General features: G+C 50.5%; 1 protein-coding gene across 1 annotated transcript; it reads right to left on the bottom strand.

Moving 5' to 3' along the window:
• Positions 1–1521: 1521 nt before the first annotated feature.
• On the bottom strand, positions 1522–2754 carry LOC310923359 (olfactory receptor 14J1-like; the record flags this gene model as incomplete). The annotated part of the gene is made up of 1 exon (XM_083885399.1): positions 1522–2754. The coding sequence occupies one exon, from the start codon at positions 2752–2754 to the stop codon at positions 1822–1824; it is 933 nt and encodes a 310-aa protein (XP_083741525.1). The 3' UTR covers positions 1522–1821.
• Positions 2755–15366: the final 12612 nt, after the last annotated feature.

Raw genomic sequence — 15366 nt, 5'->3', positions numbered from 1 at the left:
TTCTGGGCCCCCCAATTTAGGAACAACATGGAGGGGCTGGAGCGTGTCCAGAGAAGGGAACAAGGCTGGGGAGGGCTCTGGAACACAAGTCCTGGGAGGAGCAGCTGAGGGAGCTGGGCTTGTTTCTCCTGGACAAGAGGAGGTTCAGGGGAGACAAGGCAGTGTCAGGGCACAGCTTGGACTTGATGATGTCCAAGGTCATTTCCAGCCTTGCTGATTGTGGGATTCTCTGAAAGCAGCCTTGCAGCAGTGTCAGGATGAGGCGTGGACCTCCTCTTCAGAAGGTGCAGCAGCCCAGGTCCCTCAGCTTCTCCTGACAGCCCCAAAGCCCATCCTGTCAGTCCTGCAGAGCCTCTGCAGCTCCTCCTCATGGCCCACAACAGGAGCCCCACAGCCAGACACAGCAGCCCAGATGTGCCCCCCTGGCCTGGGGTGCCTCTGGCAAGGGAGCAGCCCCAGGCACTGCAGGAGCCTGCAGACAATTCCTGAAGCACTTGGAGGATGATCCTGCTCCCCAAGGGACGTTCCCATGGTGCCAACTCAGGAACTGCAATGGGGAGTGGGGCCAGAGAGGAAAGGGCAACCAGGGATGGGCTGTTTTCTAGGGGAGGGAACAGGGGAAGGGACAGGAGGAAATTTGTACCAGGTAAGGAGTAAAGAAAGCCAAGGTGAAGCAAAGGAAATGTTGAGGGCAGTTTAGGGGTGGCTGCCAGGCAGCCCTGGTTCTGAGCAACAACGTCTGCAGTGGCACAGGAAACTCAGAGCTGATGGGAACAAACTCTCTGTGTGACTTGAGAGGCCACGCCAAAGCTGAGTGGTTTCCCTGCTGTGGCCCAGCCCTTCCTGGCCCCAGGGGCTGATGGCATTTGTGCTCCCTCAGGTTCATCTCCCCACACCAACAGCATGGGGGTGCTGAGGCCTGCTCTGGGCAGTGCAAACAGGGGCTCCTGAGGCAGTGCTGCCGTGTCTGTGCCTGCAAGGATGCGGCCCCTGTGTGAGCTGGGGGAGAGGCCAGGGCTGCCCAGGGGGGATGTTGTTGGCAGGTGCATGAGGACGCTCTGGGACGCTGCCCTGGGGTGTCCAGCGCAGTGGGGATGGATCAGCCCCTGCTCTGCTGCTCCTTCCCGTCTCCCCCAGGGCCCTTGCAGAGCCCCAGCCCTGCTGTTTGCCCCCAGCCTGCCCAGGGCCAGCCTGGGGCTGCTCCCGGGGCTTTTCTGTGCTGAGCATTGGCCTGGGCGTGTTCTGGAGAGAGCCTGGGCAAGGAGCCTGGAGCCCCCAGGCCCTGCCCTGAGGCGTCAGCGCTGCCCCAGCAGTGCCCATGGCCTGTCCCTGCTGCAGCCCCGGCACTGCCACCCCCAGCCCTGTGCCCGGCCCCGAGAGCCCTCAGGCCCTACAGCAACACCAGGGCCAGGAGGGCAGCGGGGCAGGGCCACGGCAGCAGCACTGGCAGCACCAAGGGCTGCTGCTCCTGGGCACAGCTGCTGTGCCAGCCCTGATCTGCCCCCAGCTCTGCACACAGACATTGCTGCTGCAGCTGCAGAGAAGGGAACGAAAGGGGATCTCTGAAGAAAACTTGGCTGGGAGATCCTTGAGTTCCTTTAAAGCCAACAAGAGTGCAGCCCCTTATTGACACAGTCTGCATAGTCTGTGGCTGCAAGGAACGTGGGCAGAAACAAAATGAGAAATGGCACAAACAATGGCTTTTCCTTGTTAACAAATATAAAGGAGTAAAAGAAAAAAAAAGAACCTCCAAAATGAAACCAACAAGAACTATCAAAGATGAATTTTATTACAAGTGATTTGCAGAAATTTGCCAGCAGTTTAATGTTCCTGAAACCTTCCAGTCATCAGTCTCCACACTGCAGCCTTGAGCTCCTGGTTCCTCAGGCTGTAGATGAGGGGGTTCAGGGCTGGAGTCACCACCGAGTACAGAACTGACAGGGCCAGATCCAGGGATGGGGAGGAAATGGAGGAAGGCTTCAGGTGAGCAAATGTGCCAGTGATTGTGAACAGGGAGACCACGGCCAGGTGAGGGAGGCAGGTGGAGAAGGCTTTGTGCCGTCCCTGCTCAGAGGGGATCCTCAGCACAGCTCTGAAGATCTGCACATAGGAGTAAACAATGAACACAAAACAACCAAATGATAAATAGGCAAAAACTGCAAGAATCCCAAGTTCCCTGAGGTAGGATTTGGAGCAAGAGAGCTTGAGGATGTGTGGGATTTCACAGAAGAACTGGCCCAGGGCATTGCCATGGCACAGGGGCAGGGAAAATGTATTGGCTGTGTGCAGGAGAGCGTTGAGAAAGGCACTGGCCCAGGCAGCTGCTGCCATGTGGGCACAAGCTCTGCTGCCCAGGAGGGTCCCGTAGTGCAGGGGTTTGCAGATGGACACGTAGCGGTCGTAGCACATGATGGTCAGGAGGGAAAACTCTGCTATGATAAAAAAGAGAAAGAAAAAGAGCTGAGCAGCACATCTTTTGTAGGAGATGTTCCTGTTGTCCCAGAGGGAATTGTGCATGGCTTTGGGGACAGTGGTGCAGATGCAGCCCAGGTCACTGAGGGCCAGGTTGAGCAGGAAGAAGAACATGGGGCTGTGCAGGTGGTGGCCACAGGCTGCGGCGCTGATGACGAGGCCGTTGGCCAGGAGGGCAGCCAGGGAGATGCCCAGGAAGAGGCAGAAGTGCAGGAGCTGCAGCTGCCTCGTGTCTGCCAATGCCAGCAGGAGGAAGTGGCTGATGGAGCTGCTGTTGGACATTTTTTCACTCTGCCCATGGAGTCCTGTTGAAGGGGGACACAGTGACAAGTCAGGGGAGACTTTGCTGAGCAATGTCCAAGCCCTTTCTCCCAGCCCTGCCCCTGCTGCTCTGTGCCACCCAATTCTCATTTTCTCAGAGCCCTTCCTGCTGCCCCGTGCCTGCAGCTCTGCTGGGATCTGGCCCCGTGGCTGTGACAAGCAGGGGCTCTGCCCATGGACACCGAGGGCTCAGCTCTGCTCTGCAGCAGTGGGGTCATGGGGACAGGGACAGAGGCCAGTCCTGGGGTTGGACTTCAGCAGCCCAAACTGCTCCTGAGGCAGAGGAGCTGGGCAGCATCTCCTGTCCCAGGGCTGAGGAATGGTGATGGCCAAAGGCAGTTTGAGAGGGTTTCCTGCTGTGCCCAGGGAGATCAGAGAGAACTGTGCAGTGCAAGAGCAATGGCTGTAACTCAGTGAAGGGTGAGGGGAGCTGCTCTGTCACTCCATCTGTCCCCAGCTGCTCTTTCTGAGATCAAGGGCAGTCACTGTGTTCCCCTGAAAATCAGCCTGACACTGCTGAGAGCAGAGGGAGCCACAGCTGAGAGCAGAGGGGGCCACAGCAGAGTAAACTGTCTCAGCATTCCTCAGAGCCTCAGCCTCACCTCTGGCCAAGGACACTCCTGTCCCCAGTGTCCCGTGGAGGCAGCTCATAGCTTGGATGGCATCCTGGGGACACTCCAAGGGTCCTGTCCATGGCACTGCTTGAGGAGAGTCAGCTCATTCCCCGCCTGCCCTGCCCGGCCCAAAGCTGCTCCCCAGGGCAAAGGGAGCTGGGACAGCCCATTTGCTGTCTCTTGGCATGGGGATCTGTAAAAAGAGTAATCATGGGATAGTTCAGTTTGGAGAGGACTTTCAATATCCCAGCACAGCTTGGTGGCACTTTCCCCCCACTGCCTGCCCAGGGCTCTGCTGCCTGGAGCTGTCCCTGCCTGCAGCTGCTTCCCTGTGCCCAGGGCTGGGCCCTGCCAGTGCTGCCAGAGCCCAGCCCAGCCCTGGGGGCTCAGCTCTGCCCTGCAGAGCCCTCCCAGCTCAGGCACTGCCCAGGGGCAGCTCTGGCTCTGCAGGCTCTGATGGCAACGTCAGAGCAACCCTGAGGAGGCTGGAAAAGTGATTCTGGTGCTGCCTGCAAGGAGCCCTGTGCTGATTTCTGTCAATGCCTGGTTTAGTAAGTTCTGAGTGTTTTTGTTGTTTTGTTTTGTTTTGTTTTGTTTTGTTTTTTGTTTTTTGGGGTTTTTTTTGGGTTTTTTTGGGTTTTTTTTGGTTTTTTGGGTTTTTTTGGTTTGGTTTGGTTTTTTTAATTTTTTTTTTTAATCTCTCTGAAATATTAATATCTCTGTGCAATTTTCCATCCAGGGAACACAGAGTAGTAGATTAATAAGGCAGGATTTTTTTTTTTTTTTTTTTTTTTTTTTTTTTTTTTAATGTAGCCATGGCCTCGCTGTGCTCCCTGGATAATCTACTTGGAAATGTTCTGGAGTTAAATGTCATGCTGGGAGCACTCCTGAACAATTCAGTATCCTCACCACACAAGGAAAACACTTCCAAGCCTTACCAGCTGTCTCCTTCCACCCAGATCTTGTCCCCCAGTGCTGGGAGCAGCTCCCAGGGCTGGCTGAGAGCTGTCCCTGGCAGGCAGCAGAGTCCCTGCCCCAGCACAGCGCCCTGGGCTGCAGGACCTGCTCTGCAGGACAGCCCTGGGCACCCCTGGCTGCTCTACACAGGAGAGAAGCAGAGAATGTACTCACAGAGTCTGTAGGCATTGGCATGTTCCAGCTTTAGGAGAGGACTGCAGGAGCTGCAGCTGCATTGTCCTGCAGCCAGAGGTTCCTGTGCCAAGGGCTGGGAGTGATTCTCCCCCAGGCACTTGTCAGCCCCTTGCCAGCCCTGAGTGATTGAAGCTCTCTGTGCCTGTGTGCTGTGCCCGGGGTGGCTGCAGGCAGTGCCCCAGCCCTGCTGGGCTGGGAGAAGAGCTGCTCATCAAGAGAAATGTGGTTTTGAGCTTTTCTTGGCTGCCAGGAGCTGCCTCTGTGCCAGGAGCCCTGCCCAGCTCAGCAGCACAGACACAGCACAAGGACTTTAATGACCCTCTTGGGGCTTGTGCTGAGGCTCTGAACATCAGTCCCTGAGAGGGAGCTGAAGAAACCTCTCAAGAACTCCAAGTCAGAATCCAACTCCAAAGTTTCTGGAAGTTTTAATGGGTCCCACTGAGGGACAGGAGAGAGAAAGTGTCCCCAGGCCCCAGGCAGAGCAGAGAACTGCAGGCAGTGATGACAGGGGGGGACAAAGAGAAGCCAAGTCCTGGTGCCCTGGGGCACAGCAGCCTCTGTGCCACCAAGGGCTGTGAGCAGACACCTTGTCCTGAGGCCCTGGGGCCTCCTGGCACAGCCCCAGCAAGGCTGGGCACTCTCAGCCCCTTGTCCTGCCCTCAGCATTCCCCTCCCATCCCAGTGGCCTCGAGGATCTGCTGGAAGGAGTCCCTGGGGAGCCTTGGTCAGGAATGGCCCCGGGGGGCTCCTTAATGCTCCCAAGGACTGCAGGTTCTTCAAAGGACTTCGGGTTTTCTTTTGCCTTGGAGTCTCTAAGAGGTTGTGCAATCCAATTATCTGCTGTAATTAGTCCCTTGAGAGGCTTTGTCAGTAATGACACTCAGTGAGGCTCATTAATGATTCAAGATACTTGAGGTATTATAAGGTACTTAGTGGTTCCCTTTAACTGACTCTGTGAGACATTTCTGTATCGTGCCTTCCAATTATCTACTGTAACAAGTCCTTTGGGATTCCGAGTCAGTAACAACACTCAGTGGGGCTCATTAGCACTTCACAGTACTCAAAATTTTTTAAGGAACTACTTTTTGACACGCAGTCTGAGTGCTGTGTGTTATAATTGGCCTCCAATTATCTGCTTTAATGAGTCCCTTGGGAGCTTTGCATTGGCACTCAGTGGGGCTCATTCATGCTTTGAGATATTCAAGGTTTTAAACATACTTTGGATGTTCCATCCCACACTGAGTCTCTGTGAGTTTTTTGTGCAATCCCGGCTTCCAATTCTCTACTCCAAGGACTCCATGAGGGGCCTGGATGGGGATGGACCTCAGTGGGACCCATTAATGCTTTGAGACCCTTTTGCTTTTTCTTCTCACTTTGACTCCTGGAAAGGTTTTTGCAATCTCCTCTCAGGCCCTGAGGTTCCAGGGCTCAGCACCAAATGCACCACGGGGCTCATTAGGATCAAACAAGTGCTGACAAACCATGGCTGTGCCTTGATTTCCCTCTGGTCTGGTGCAGTTCATTAGGAAGGTTTCCTACTGCAGTTATGGAGAAAAGTTTCCAAGAGCTTCTAAGAAATACACATTTCTATTTGAAAGGAGGTATTTTATTACTGTTCTCTTTAGAGAAGAGGTGACTGAAACATTCAATAACTCATATTGACCCAGGGACTCTCCCGAGGAAGTCTGGCCTGCTCAGAGAAGCTGTGCCTTGAGCTGTGACCAAGTGTGGACAACCTTGCTCCACATTCCCCAACCCCATCCTGGCTGTCCTCACTCACCTGGGACCTGCTTTGCTTGAAAAACTGGCTGCACTCAGGCAGAGAGGGATTTCCTTCCTTTTTTAGAAATCTAAAACTCCTAAGTTTCAGACACACTTCTCAAGTGTGTGCCAAGGCCAAGGTGCCACCAAGGAGGTTCCCCTTCCCCAAGGCAGAACCATGCAAGGAATGATTTAGACACACAGGAAGTTCTGCAAGAAACACAAATCCAGAATTGGCTGAAGGCAGAATTAGACCAACTCCTGAAGGCCAGACAAGCTTTGAACTCCTTGCAGCTCCAAGCTGCAGGTGGGTTGTTGGGAGGTGTGTGAGTGAGGCCAGAGTGAGGGCAAGGGCAATGCAGAGAGGCCTGGAAGTGCTTGTGTGCAGACAGGCAGTGGGGAAGGGCAGTGCAGGGCTGGCCTGGGCCAGGAGTGAGCGTGGATCATCATGCCAAGCTGGCCTGGGCCATGGCAAGGGGCTGTGGCCACGGGCACTGCCCTGAGCCCACTGCCTGGGCCCCTTGCTCAGGGCTGGTGTCAGTGCCCAGAGGCAGAGGGGATCCCTTGCTGGGGGCTGTGCCATGGCCACCTGCCCTGTGCCGCACTGGCTGCTCAGGCGCCGCGGGACCAGCAGCAAACGCCACTGCCAGGGCCAAAGGCAGCTCAGGCAGACAGAAAGGGTCAGGGCTGGCCACTGTTTCCATGGCAGCCCTCCCTGGGACACCACACCTGGGTCACCTGGCCTGGCCATTGCCATGGAAAGCCCTTGTGGGGACCGATGCCACAGAGGCTGGCACTGGGACACTGCTGGGGCCGGGTGCTGAGCACAGGCTGAGCACACAGAGATGGCTTTTGGGGGATTAGAGAAACATTCCCCACACATTTTTTGGAATTTTTTTGGAATATTTTGGGGACATTATAGGCACCCCCCTGCAGATTTTTGGGAATTTTTTTGGAACATTCCCGGGGAATTTTCTCTCACCTGTCTCCAAATTACCCCAAAATATCCACAAAATTACACAAAAATTACCACAAAATATCTTTAAAATGTGTACTCTCAAAAAGCCAAAATTACCCAAAATTTATCACAAAACATCTCCCAAAATTACACCAGAATAAGTGCAAAATATCTCCAAAATATCCCACAATTACCCCAAAACATCCCCCAAATTACCCCAGATTATCCTCAAAATATCAGCAAAATTGCCTCAGAATTAGACCAAAATTAGCTCAAAATAGTCCCAAAATATGGCCAAAATTACCCCCAAATATTCCTCAAATTTGCCCCAAACTATCTCCAAAATAACGCCCAAATATCCCCTAAGTTACCCAGGGGAGTCTGGGAGGGGGGTGAAAGGGAGGAGGAAGGGCAGAAATGGGCCTGGGGTGGCCCAGGAGGATTTTGGGGGGATCTGAAGGTTCCCAAATGGGTCTGGGGGTGTCCCAGGGGGGTCCTGGAGCATCCCCAAATGGGTCTGGAGGCGCTGGGGATCCCCAAATGGGTCTGGGGGTGTCCCAAGGGGGTCTCTGAGGAGTTTGGGGGGGTCAAAAAAGGGCTCCCGAAATGGGTGTGGGAGAGTCTTAGGTGCCTCCAATGGGTCTGAGGTGTCAGGGATGTCCCAAATGGGTCTGCAGGGATCCCAGGAGAACCCTGGGGGTCCCAAAGTGTCCCTATAAAGGTCTGGGGCCCCCAGGAGGTTCCTTAATTAGTCTAGGAGTGTCCCAAGGGGGGCCTAGAGGAGTTTGGGGGGGTCCCAAGAGTGTTTTGGGGGGATCCCAGGGGAGTCTTGGGGCTCCCCAAATGGGTCCTGGGGTTCCCAAGTGTCTCCAAAAGAGTCTGGGGTCTCCCAAAGGGATTTCAGGGGATCCCAAGTGTGTCCCAGGTGTCCCCAAAAGGCTCTGGGGTCTCCCCCCCCCCCTTCACCTTGGGTCACGTGGGCAGGGGCTTGGGCAGGATCTTTCAATCACTTGCTGCACTTGGGACTTGGCCCCTGCTTGACAAAAAGGCTGATGGAGCTCACAGGCTCCTTCTGGAGAGCAGCTGGCCCTGCAGGATTCCTCTGTGCAGGAGAGTTCCTGCAGTCACAGACTTGCTTTTGATAAATATCATGGCCTGAGCATGGAGTTGGCTTTTTCCCTGCAATGAATTTAACAATCTGTGTTTGTTTTCCAAAACTCTCTGTCAGAGATGGCTCACTGAAATGATTTCTCTCCTCCCAAGACATGCAAATTACTTTCTTTTGACATTTTTTTTTCCATTTCCCTCTTTGTTCTTTATACAAGACTTTGGTTTTCACTGTTGAGCTGCAGGCTATCCCAAAATATGCCAGGACTTTGGAGGAGTGGTTTTATGGAGATGATGGCTCTGGGCTGGGAGCCACACTTCCCAGCTCTGGCCCCAACTTTAGTACCTGCTCTACAGAAATCAACGTTTTCCCAAACAGACACCTTGGGTTTGGAGTTCCCCAACTTGAGGCCATCAAATGCTGCTCTTCAGAGCCTGCACATCTTCCCCCTAAAATCAGATGGAGATAAATGGGTCAAATCTTTCCATGAATCTCTTTCCACACATCACCTCAAAATAGAAAATCTTCCTTTCCCTAAGAGAATCTATTACCAATTAAGACCTCTTTCCCAAATTGAAAATAATCTGATGATCTATAAAAAGGGTTTTTTTGTCCAAAGCAGAGCCCTTTAAATTTTGTCAGCACTACCACTGATAAGAAAAAGATAAGAGATAAGAGATAAGAGATAAGAGATAAGAGATGATAAGAGATAAGAAAAAGTTCAAGAGGAATGACTGTAAATTTTCTGAATCATCATGGATTCAAATGAACTGGAACAAGATTTGGCGTGAATGAATGGCCCACTAAACTTCCAAATAATTTTTTGCTGAAAAACAGACTTTCACTTTAAAATACAATTATTTTTTAAAAAAATTAAAGGAAGGGAAAACTGACAAAATTAAGATCTGTATGACTATCAATTACTCTTTTTTCTGAGCTTTCCATTGCATTTATCCTTTAACATTTTCTCCAAAGGATCAGGACAGAGCCTCCCAGCAGCAGTAACCTCCTGTGACACACAAAATTATGTTGCAATCAGGAATTCTTTCAAGGGCTGCAGCCCAAGCACGTACCTGGTTTCAAAGGAAACAGTGCAATTCAACTACCTACAGGTACTAAACAGAGCTGTGGGGTTTTAATTGTGGGACACTGTGATGGCAGGAATAAGACCTTTCTTACATGAAAGGAGATGGAAAAGAGGATACTGTTTAAAAAATGCTGATGATTACTTTGAGAGATCAAGGTCTAAGTGACTGTGGTGTTTGAAACCTTGATTGTACCTATATTCCCTCCAGATAATCTGGAAAATCTTTGAGGCTGATTATGGGCTGTGATATATTCATCTGAAATACACTGTTCAGATGTTTAATACTGATAAAACACTGATAAATTCATGTAATGAAAACAGTATTGAAGAAGAAAACTACAAAATCATCAGAGACAAGCATATGCCCATGCAGAAGACTGACAAAGTTCTCAAAGGTAAAAAACTTTACTGACATGGGAAGAAATAAAAAACCAACTTAATTCAATTTTACACTCTTGAATGGTTCAAATTCAAAATTCAGAGTATAGGTTGGAAAATTGACCAAGAAAATCTGCTCTGGTCAAACTCCTGGAGTTCAACAAGCACCTAGAGACTTTCAGCAGTCCATCCACAGGTTTTGAAAACCAATCCACAGGGACTGAGAAATCCACAGACAAGTCTGTTCCAGTGTCTTTGCAGCCTTTGCTGGGAAATCCATGGCCAGCCCCAAGGCCCTGCAAGACCCAGTTATCAACCACCTAAAATTCACACCCTCAACTTGCAGCTGCTCATTTCCCCAGAAACTGAGTTCATTTCTCTTCAGTGCATGCACAGATAGTCATGGCAATGAAGCATTAAAGAGAAGAATATCTCCCAAGGACAATCAGGCAAGTAAAAATGACTGCAGAACTCCAAAGTGAGGAAGTGCAGGCTGGTGCCCTGAGCCAGGCTGGCTGCTTGTTGGGGGTTAGGTTTCCTCCTTTTTACTTTAAAGAATTTTTTCCCCATAAATTACCAAGGAGACTAAGAGTTGGATACTTAAAGAGTACTTGACCAAAAACAAAGAGATGGCCAAAAGCTCAGTTGGGGAGGTTTCATCTTATCTGTTGTAACTCCAGAAGGGAGGGGGTAACTGCATTCCCTGATAACAAGCCAGCTGTTGAAAACCGGGTGGGGTATTATCTCTTATCTCTGCTCAGTCTTTCACTACCCCCATACGAATATCTTCTGTTAATGCACCATTACAGCTCAGCAATGGCATGACACATTTCATCACCCTATTGTGAGATGCTCTACCACAGAGCAGAAGGCAAACCATTTCTGCCGAGATAAAAAAGATCCACAGGTGTCATCAGGCACTCCGGTGTTCCCATGGGACTCCCAAAGGAAGTCTGGACCCACCTAAGGACCCCTGGCTCCACAGGACCATCTCTGCTTCCAACAGGACACCTCTGCCACCCCAGGAGGGCTGACTTTGGACTGTTTCCTACGCCCTGACTAACAGGGTGTCAGGTTGTATTTCTGATTCTATCACAATTTAGGTTGTTTTGGTTTTTTTTGTTTTTGTTTTTGTTTTTGTTCATGTCTTTGTTTTCTGAGATTCCTTGTTTGTTTGTTTGTTTGCATGTTTGGTTTTTTTTATACTACAACATTTGTATTTTTAATATCCCTAGTAAAGAACAGCTATACCTATCCCCCAAATCTTTGCCTAACACCCCTTTAATTGCAAATTTACAATTATTTGAAAAAGGGGAGAGGGGGCTTACATTCCAAGGGAGACTCCAATCTTCCTTGGCAGATCCCTGTCTATTCCAACCAAAACAGAGCCCAAGTTCCCTGAAGTAGGAGTTGGAGCAGGAGAGTATTGGAGGTTCCGTTTGATCCCTTTTTATTTACAGATTTTTTTCTCCATAAATTGCTAGGAGACTAAGTACTGAGTGATTCTGGGTGCTTGACCAAAATATAGAGGTGGCCAAAAGTCAGGAGGGGGAGATAACGTGAGTTTTGGGGCAGGAAAAAGGACAGGGCTGGGGGCAGCTTCTCTCTCTTGCTCTCGGTGTCGGGGAGAGGACAGCCAGGCTGCTGCTTGCTGTGGGAGGAGTTTGCTGCCACCACCAAAGTGCAGTCCTGTGAAATCTGCCAACCCCTGCTCATGTGCCCAGGAATTCTGAGCTCGTCTCCCCCTGCCCTGCTGGGCCAGCCCCATCCCGCTGCCGCCGTTTCTTCGGCGCTGCCTTCAGGCTTTTTGCTGCTCTGTGACCCCACACTGCCCTGCCCTGCTGGGACATCCCTGCCATTCCAGCTGCCACTGCACAGCTTCTGATCCCATCCACCAGCCCGGGATTTTTTCCACTCTTCCAGCTTGGTGCTCTCAGGGTCCCAAGAGATTGGACTGCCCCGGGCTTGGTGAAACAATGCCTCCCAAGGTTCCTGGTTGTGTCTGCTATTAATGCTGCAGTTGTTGTTGTTTGTTTGCCTTGTTATATATACTAGTAAAGAACTGTTCTTCATTACCTCATCCCTCTGCCTGAAAGCCCCTTTCCTTTTCTAAAGTATAATCATTTGGAGGGAGGGGGTTTGAATTCTCCATTTCTAGGGAGGCCCTGCCCCTCCCCAGCAGATCCCTGTCTTTCAAACGAAGACAGCCTTTCATGTGTCCTCAGTACTCCTAGCATGCATCCTTGTAATTCCTTCAATCTGCTCATTTAGCACAGTCCTGGTGTTCTGTTAGGCCAGGAGACCTGTTAGAAATAACTGTGTAGTTCTTGGCTTTCACACTTATATCTTGGCTTTTGCAAATTATTTTGACACAGTGCAGTTTTTAATCTCTTTTAAACTGCTTTTGATATAGTCTAATTTGTCACCCTTTAGCAGTTAATACCCTAATCCCTGTGGAGATTGCATATTTCAGTGTGATAAAAGTATTATAGTTTATGGTATTGCAAAATATTGAAATAAAGTATATTATAAAACTATAAATATATAGTATAAAGACAATATTCATAAACATAAATATAAATACAAATATAAACAACAATATAAATATACTATTTAATAGACTATATAAATATTAAAAAATTAAATGTGCTAATTATCTTTGCAGAAGTGACTATGGTTGGGAAATAATGACTGATGCCTGTGTTTTGTAACTGACTGACCATAGTGAAATGGCTAATGTTGATTGAAAGAAAAACGTTGGCTAAAATGTCTGGATGATAAGATAACATTGAAAAAAAATCCAGGCAAATAACACAGAAAGAGCCAGGAGGAATCCACCACCAACCCCTCCTTGGCCATCAATAACTGCCAAATCACAGACCAGGTGGCCTCGAGAGGAAATAAAACACAAAAGTCTCAAAATCACATCTGAATTATGGCACATCCTTTAGGCAGATGAGGTCAGGGGTCGAACTAAGCTAAAGAATTGCCAGAAAATGTGCACACAAAGGAATGTTTAAATGTGTATAGTCTTCATGAATATGCATTTGACCAAGAGTCTTGGGTTGCAGTGCAAGATGGAACCAAAAGTTTGTATTCCATTGCCACCTGTTAAAACCAGGTGGGGCAGTGTTCTTTATTTCTTCCATGGCCCATCTCTCATAACTCCAGGGATTATTTTCTGTTAACGGCCCAGCTGTTAAAACCAGGTGGGGCAGTGTTCTTTATCTCTTCCACAACCCATCCTCTCTCCAGGGGCTTATCTTCTGTTAATGGGCCATTGATGTTCACTGCATGACTGATAAAAGTAAATCATCCCATTGTGAGACGTTCCTCCCACAGGGAGGAGCCAAGCATTCCTACCTGGATATAATCTGAGCTTCACCACACCAAAAGCAGTCTGTTTCCACTGGATTTCCAGAGGAGAACCAGACCCATCTACACCACCACGGGACCATCAGAGGAAGACTACACCCTTCTGAAAGATCATTATTTTAAGAAAACGACATCTGTCACTGCAGGAGGACTGCAGCCACAAACACCCTGACTAACTGGGTGTCAGGTTGTATTCTGACTCTGTCAGTAGATTTTTTTTTTTTACTACTGTGTTTTTAGTTTAATTTTTCGTTTTTTTTTTTTTTTTTTTTTTTAATTTAGGCTGCAAGGAAGTTGAAGATGCCCCAGGACAGCCAGGCAGGTGAGGAGGAAGTCAGTGTCCCTTTCCCCCTCTCTCCTGCTCCATCTCCCAGCCCAGCACTGCCCCCGGCTGCAGGACAGCCCTGCTGCCAACACTGTCCTGCTGGGGATGGACTGAGGGGATCTCCTTCCCCTTCTCTCTGGCACAGAGGAAAATCCCATGCTCTCCTTGTCCTTTCCCCCCCAGACAAGGAGCTGAGGATGGAGACCAGGGAGGACAAATCCCCACAGCAGAACCTCATGGGAGAGGCCATTTTGAGCAGCCCCACAATGCAAGAATCCAATGGGGAGGAAAAGCCCCAGAGATTCCGCAGGAGGAGAGGCTCCAAACCCATCTCAGGGGGCTCTGAGGAGGAAAGACCCAACCTGAGCCAGGAAGGTGGCTGGAGATCCAGCCGGGGCTCTGAGCTGGTCCATGAGCAGCTTCATGATGGGGAGAAGCCCCACAAGTGCTTGGAGTGTGGGAAGAGCTTCAGCCGGAGACCCGATCTGACCAGCCACCAGAGGATCCACACTGGGGAGAGGCGCTACGAGTGTCCCCAGTGTGGGAAGAGGTTTAAGACCAGCTCCTGTCTCCTCAGGCACGAGCAGATTCACACAGAAGAGAGGCCCTTCCGCTGCCCCGACTGCAGGAAGGGCTTCAAGCACAACTCCACCCTCGTCACCCACCGGCGCATCCACACTGGGGAGAGGCCCCACGAGTGTGGGGAATGTGGGATGAGCTTCAGTGACAGATCCAGCCTGATCTCCCACCGGAGGATCCACACCAGGGAACGGCCCTACCAGTGTGAGAAATGTGGGAAGAGCTTCAGCCACCGCTCCACCTTGATCTGCCACCAAAACATCCACACTGAGGAAAGGCCATACAAGTGTGGGGAATGTGAGAAGGGCTTTATCCAAAGGTCCAAACTGATCATTCACCAAATGAGCCACACTGGGGAGAGGCCCTATGAGTGTTCCGAGTGTGGGAAGGGGTTTCAGACCAGCTCAGATCTCCTCCTGCACCAGCAGATTCACAGAGAGGAGAGGCCCTTCCACTGCCCCGACTGCAGGAAGGGCTTCAAGCAGAACTCCACCCTCATCACCCACCAGCGCATCCACACTGGGGAGAGGCCCCACGAGTGTCCCCAGTGTGGGAAGAGCTTCACCAGGAGCTCTCACTTGACCAGACACCAACGGAGGCACCGGTGAGGGAAGCCCGGAGAGTGTCCTGACTCTTGGAAGAGCATAATTTGAGTCTCCAACCTCATCCCCTATCAGAGGACTCAACATTTTGCAGAACCCTGGTGACCCACATTTACCATGATCCATGCTGGGAGGAAACCTGTCCCTTTCCCTGCCCCTGGCAATGATATTAGGTGGGATTGAAGAACGTCAGGATCTGGCCATGGCCCTGTCATTCTCTTTGATCCCATATCAGGTCATTGTTGGGGTCAGAAAAGGGACTCTCTCCCTCTCTCTCCCAAGGAGAAGGGTGTCCTTCCCATGCAGGATAAAATATGTTGCTGGGTGTGACAGTTGATAATTGGTTGTAATTTCCCTGTATATAGTTTGTCTTATCCCTTCTGTTATCACTGTTGTTTCTGTTCCTGTTTGTTGCTTATCTTGTTTCAGTTCCCAGTAAATTGTTCTTATCCCAGCCTGGGCTCTTTGCCTTTTGTAATTTCAGTGGGAGGCTGGAGGGCAGCCAGGGGCGGCACAGTTTTAGCGGGAGCAGGAAATTGGGGAATCCCATTCCTAAAGCCCGGCCCGGGGAAACCGAGCATCACAGCTGGTACCAGCCCTGGCTGCCCTGGCAACAGCCTTGGGAGCGGGTCCC

The sequence above is a fragment of the Zosterops lateralis genome (assembly GCF_965231275.1).
Source record: "Zosterops lateralis genome assembly, contig: HAP1_HAP1_SCAFFOLD_49, whole genome shotgun sequence".
In the NCBI taxonomy this organism is placed as follows: Eukaryota; Metazoa; Chordata; class Aves; order Passeriformes; family Zosteropidae; genus Zosterops; species Zosterops lateralis.
The sequence above is the reverse complement of the archived record's forward strand: the minus strand, read 5'-3'. Positions and strand labels throughout refer to the sequence as shown.